Below are 5,882 nucleotides of genomic sequence, written 5' to 3' on the forward strand. Positions count from 1 at the left end.
CTTAAACTGGTGAGATCGATTAGGAATCCGTACCTTTAACAGCTCATCATTGTATGCCTTTTCCTCGGGTTTCGCTGAGGCGGCGTTGTTTTCTTTCAACACTTTACTAGTCAGAATTGACTTACTTTCCTTCTCCGTTTTCCTCTTCTTTTCCTCTGTCTGGAAGTCTACTCTCCTCTGCGACCCGGAAGCTCTCTTCGATCCGTAACTATGTAGCTGTTACTCTTTGTGTTGTCCTTTAGAGGTTCTTTTGTGCTTCCCCTCGTCAATTCGAGTACTGCTCTCATTCTAGTGTTGGTGGTGTATAATCCGTTCAAGCGAAACGCCGGTGAAGGATTTCCCCCGCAATCGACAAACATGCAATCTGGTAGACGTTCGAGTTGTTTTTTCTACTTCCTTTTTCTCTTTTGGTGTTTCTTTATTTTGTTATTTTGTTTTTGTGTTACTTCATTTTTGCTTCTGAAAGTTACGGGAATTCGTTGAGTCTCGCTTTTTCTAGTGTAGATTATCAACTATGAACTATGAGAAAAAGGGTTTCCTTATTTTTAGTGGTGAGATGATGTTTTGAAACCCGCTGCTCATTAAGAAATTCAGTGAGGACATCATGAGGACTTTTCCCGAAGAGGGATCATTCGCTAGGTAGACTTCTTCGAGTTCTATTATGATTTCAAATGGAATTACTTGAACATTGTTCTTTTGGGTGAAGTGGGTATTAAGGGAACACAAAAATTCGTGATATTTAACGACAAGGAATAGTGATGTGTTAGGTTTGAACAGGTTTTACCAAAACTGATACCGAAGCCATCAACTCTAACCCCCTCTCCCACCCCGAAAAAGGGCACAGGAAGCATAAATGGAACTTAGCTACGATTTTGCAAGGCTACAGGGATGGTGTTCAAATACCAACTTGGGGGTAATTCGGACCATGAAAGGTGGGTGAGGTGAGTCTGCAGTTTAAGACGCTCTATTCCAATCCATATTAGTTACTAAGCCAAATGCGACATAAACAATATGATGGATGGGACTTAGCGTGGGAAATACATTACCCTAGCTTTTTTACAATGGAAGGACTGAAGCCACTCCCGACATATTTTCATCGTCTTCATTAGAAATGATGTAGGATTGGCTTCAAGTTTTGATTTTGAGAGGATTTGTGGTGGAGAAATCTGCCACTATAGTACTAATTCACCTGCCTATTCTTTCTTTTTTGAATAGGAAATTCAATGGCTTCATTTGCATCTTTATCCCCTTCTGGGATTTCTTGGGACATGGATCCTTTTGGGGTCTTGCAGGATCACAAAATTGTTTATTTTCTTTCCCTTCTAGACTTGCTCAAATTGGTTTCTTTTTCCACTAGGGGGCAGGATGGAAGAGTGGATCCATGAAGTGAGTGGTTAATTCTTATTTAAATCCCTGTGTGTCTCTATATTTTGAATCAGTGCACAGGTGTCTCTTTCCCCAGAAATAAAAATCAAGCATCTAATGGGAGGTAGCCCATGTGATGTTAAAGCATCCCCAAAGTAATTGGTTGTTACTGGGACTTTTGAACTCATACTGCCTTGCATGATTGGCCTGTGATTGGCCTGTGTAATTCCCACCCCTCTCCCATCTTATATAACTAGCCTTTGTTCCCTTCAACAGGGAACATGTTCAAGTTACACTAGAGATTCAACTCCTTTGCAACCACTTCGATTTCATTTAAAGAGGGGGGGGGGGGGGGAGGGAGCTTTTGGTATTGTAAGAAATGGCTTGTGTAATGAATCACTGCTCGAAGTTCTAAAAGCAGTGGCCTGTGTAATGAGTCACAACTTGAACAGGATTAGCTATATGATTTACACTCAGCTTTGAATTATACTGTTGAGCTCCTAAAGGGAACAAAAGCATGCAATTGAAACTTGAAAGTAGTGGTAATCTTTAAGCTTATAGGTTTGACCGACATCTAGACAGTCAAATGCTTGAAACATCCTGGAATATTCTCCGGAAATTTACATTAATCTAGATTGACTTGGAATGAAAGGCAATTTGTCACCTTTTGTTATTGAGTAGTAAAGCAATTGACGCACAGACCTCACACATTGTTGAATTGTTATGGATGCCAAATTTCTTGTGTGTAATGATATGATTGATTTATTTAAGTCCTGTAAGAACCCTGTGGAGCTCCCATGAAAATTAAAAAATGAAGTGTAATTTTATTTTATTGGGCTTATGTGTCGATTTCTTAGTGTGGATCATAGAACTTTCTTGACTTTAGCTGCACTATAGCTTACTTTGGGATGTAGAATCTCTCTTTACTTCTCAGTACCGATATAAGTTTCATGCTGTAAGATTTCTTAGTGTGTTCATGCCCTTGTTAATGAGTGAAAGAAGGTTTGATATTTGTAGTTTTGTTTTCATTATTTGCCAAAATTTCAGTGAGGATTGCTGATAAGCTAAAGGTTCTCACTGAGTTGACCTATGCTTGTTTTAAATGGGAATAGAAAATCGATAAAAGTTTTTTCTGCAGGTGAGATTACTTTTGATTTTGGGAAAAAAGCACTGTTTATTTATAGCCAGTGTCTATTTATTATTCTTCTTTTGGGCGGTGGGGGGAATGCACTGGGTTGACAATAACTCTACCAAGTTGTTCTGATCCTTTCTTTTTCATAATTATTCTGCTCCCTTCTTAATCTCAGGGTTTGATATTAATGAGTTGGTTCAAGAAGCTCAAAACCGCTGGTTGAAGCCCGCTGAAGTACTCTTTATTCTACAAAATCATGAGAATCATCAGATCATGGAGGAGGCCCCTCAGAACCCATCTAGTAACCTTCATAGACCTTATGTTTTGTAGCAATACAGTGCTTTAACTCTAACCTTATCTGTTAGCATTTTGAATTCCAGCTCTTAGCAGTCTTAGTGTAGATTCCTATATCTCACATTATGACATCCCTACCTCCTGATTGAATTTCTTAACAGGTGGGTCTTTGTTCCTCTTCAACAAGAGGGTCCTTCGATTTTTTCGTAGAGATGGTCATACGTGGCGAAAAAAAAAGGATGGGAGAACTGTTGGGGAAGCACATGAACGGCTTAAGGTTTGTCAAAGATGTTGATGGGTTATATTTGTTAGCATTGACCATGTGGAGAAGCCTTATCCTTTATGATGCTTCGAGGACAAAGCAATACTGCCTTATTTGATTAGGATTACTGTCAATCTCAATGACAACAAACACTTCTCGTATAAAGAACGATGCCCCCAGAGGAAAGGAATACCATTCAAATTTCTTAATAATTACATTTGTTACTCAATATTCAATGAATATACGCTCAAAAAATTTAAATTCTATAAGATCTTACGCAATCTCAATCATCTATCATTCTAATCATACCCACCACAATGAAGTTAAGGGAAAAAGGCAATAGGAGGGTGGGGGAAGTGAAGATTATGACAGTGCTACTCCTACATTGAGTCTCAACCTACTACGAATCTACAACACAGAGCTCACCAAGTCTCATTTATGTTTCAAACATAAGAGGGGGGGGGTGACAACAAGATTTATAACCAGCCAAATGGCCTTGGTGAAACTTAATTCATGCCTGAATTTTGTGGTCTTGGTTTCCATGGATGGATAATGGTATAAGTTTCCAAACAAATTGGATGTTTGAATTTCACGCTGAAGGTGGTGGGCTCAAAGTGACTGCTTGTATGTCTGAAAGATTGAAGTTCAGGATTACTTCCAACATTTTGTTCTTTGCAGCTTCAATTGTGTCTGATTGATGCTTCATCTTTGATCTGCTTCCAATTAATTTATTTGATTCTCAGTTCCTCTGTTCAAGGGACCTAATAGTTTTTGTATGCATTTTTCACCTGTAGTTTTCTTTATTAAAAAAAAAAAAAAAAAAAAATGACAGATTGCATTGATAATTAATAAATGCCCAGGCCTAAAACAATCTGTTATAAAACCTTATATATTTCAATTAATTTACGAAAGCACTCCCAAATGACTGAACCTATTTAATTAATGGAAAAAAAAAAAAAAAAAACAATTGTGCCCCAGAACACTTAAACTGAACCCATATTGGTACATCCCAGCCTACAATAACTAGTTGCTCCGATATAGAAACTTGAGAAAATTGATTTCTTTGAAAAATCAGTGGCTTAGAATGCTGCCAGAGATGCTCGTACGTCACTTGATTGGAGCTGAACTAGTCCTGATCTGAATATCTGATTGAGCTATCCAGGGCATGGAAATTGTTTGGTTACGTGATGAGGAAAGTGGTCTCAGTTTTAATGTCAGCAAAATTTATGTTGTATTTGAATTTTCTAATTTTTGTGGTTGATACTTGCGTTAGTGATTTACTGAGTAGAAAAGACAGTTTCTTTGATTGAAATCATTTAGCTTGTGAAATGAATTTTCTCTGGTATTTTTCTTTGTGGCAAGGTTGGGAATGCTGAAGCTTTGAATTGTTATTATGCACATGGAGATCAAAATCCCAGTTTTCAGAGGCGAAGCTATTGGATGCTTGATCCGTAAGTGTCATACCATAAAGATCTTCAGCTATAATTTCAAATCCTCTTGGTGTATCCATATCTTCCTTGTTCTTATCATAGACAATTGATGCATGGTGTTCAATTTCTCCTTTTTGATTTCTTTTCTTACTTCTTTTTTTCGCAAATATGGAAAATGCAGTTGTAGAATTGTTAAAAGGGCTTCTAGATAAAGATTTAGTCCATGTTACAACAAGAAAGCCGTTTGACCCCTTTCTGTCTCATCACTCATGGATATGTATTGAGGAGGACAACTTGATCGAGTAGTGTTTTATGGAGAACACTGTTTATCCTGATTGTTTTGTTGGCTTCATGTGTTTATTTGGTTTGAACTGCTTTATGGGGTAGTGGTTGCTATAATCTTGGAGGCTTAACGTAAGCCTCTGTGAGAGAATTTTGCAAGCTAATATACTAGAAGAGAAATGCAATCTTGTTTGGAATAAGGTTGACCTGGGGATAATGGATATTGCCAATGGGTACTGAAGAAATCCTTAGCATTGTGTGAGACCCTGGAAAATCTTTCAGTTGAGATGCTAATATTTGAATTTTAAATTGTCTTTGATACGCTTTTTCCTAGTTGTTGATCAATAGTTCCAAAAGTGAATTGGACATCAAACCATTTATGGGTCAGGATCTTGTTTTCTGATATAATTGCCCGTTCTCACTGAAAACCAGGTCTCTAACTGGGTAACCGGGAAGTCAGGAACATCTTGGTTTCTGGTTATGGTCTAACTCAGTTCAATCAGCTGGTCTGGTCCTTTTTTTAAAACTATTTGTTTGATCTTGGTACAGAGAGCCTAGAGAGACTGGGTGATTAAAGACGCATAGAGTTGAGGATTTATTTCTTTAGTCCTGCAAGCAGTTGAGTACTTCGATTCTTCGTTGTTGGATTGGACTAACTTGGTTTAACTGGGCCTGCCTGAGTTTCCTGGGCTCTGTTTGTAACTGGAGTCAATAGATTCCCCGGGGGTTCATGGCCACACTCCAATGGACTTAACTGGAGCATGCACAACTTCAAGCTGTTTAATATTGATCTGCAACAAGGGTAGTGGCTGTGGTGTTTCTGTATGAATCCTCTCATATATGGTAGGCTAGTTATCATTTTGATTGCGCATCAGGTGTGTTCAAAGCACAGCATGCAAAAAGGGTGCACTTTTTTCAGATCCTTCTGAATTGCAGTTTCACTCTTACTTTCTTGGGGCATTTTGGTCACTCTTAATTTAGTATAAAAAACGATTGATAATGTGGGAGATAGAAAGTGGATCTCTTCTCTCTCTCAATTTCTTCTCCTCTTGTTTCATTCTATCATCACAAATCCAACCAAATCACATAAACTACCTGGGATTAGTCCTCCCCACCC

The 5,882-nt window shown here is 38.2% G+C and overlaps 1 protein-coding gene across 1 annotated transcript; it reads left to right on the plus strand.

Annotated features, from left to right (window-relative positions):
• LOC122059135 (calmodulin-binding transcription activator 4-like) lies at positions 1–4,695 on the plus strand. Its single transcript, XM_042621825.1, has 5 exons — positions 1–367; positions 2,673–2,798; positions 2,953–3,068; positions 4,416–4,504; positions 4,665–4,695. The coding sequence occupies exons 1-5, from the start codon at positions 358–360 to the stop codon at positions 4,693–4,695; spliced, it is 372 nt and encodes a 123-aa protein (XP_042477759.1). The 5' UTR covers positions 1–357.
• Positions 4,696–5,882: the final 1,187 nt, after the last annotated feature.

The sequence above is a fragment of the Macadamia integrifolia genome, chromosome 13 (genome assembly GCF_013358625.1).
Source record: "Macadamia integrifolia cultivar HAES 741 chromosome 13, SCU_Mint_v3, whole genome shotgun sequence".
NCBI classification, from domain to species: domain Eukaryota; kingdom Viridiplantae; phylum Streptophyta; class Magnoliopsida; order Proteales; family Proteaceae; genus Macadamia; species Macadamia integrifolia.

Excerpts from the sequence above, each read along its gene's own strand:
- LOC122059135 (XM_042621825.1), top strand. Across the intron at positions 2,799-2,952 it reads GGCCCCTCAGAACCCATCTA|GTGGGTCTTTGTTCCTCTTC; the intron begins GTAACCTTCATA and ends ATTTCTTAACAG. Across the intron at positions 3,069-4,415 it reads AAGCACATGAACGGCTTAAG|GTTGGGAATGCTGAAGCTTT; the intron begins GTTTGTCAAAGA and ends CTTTGTGGCAAG.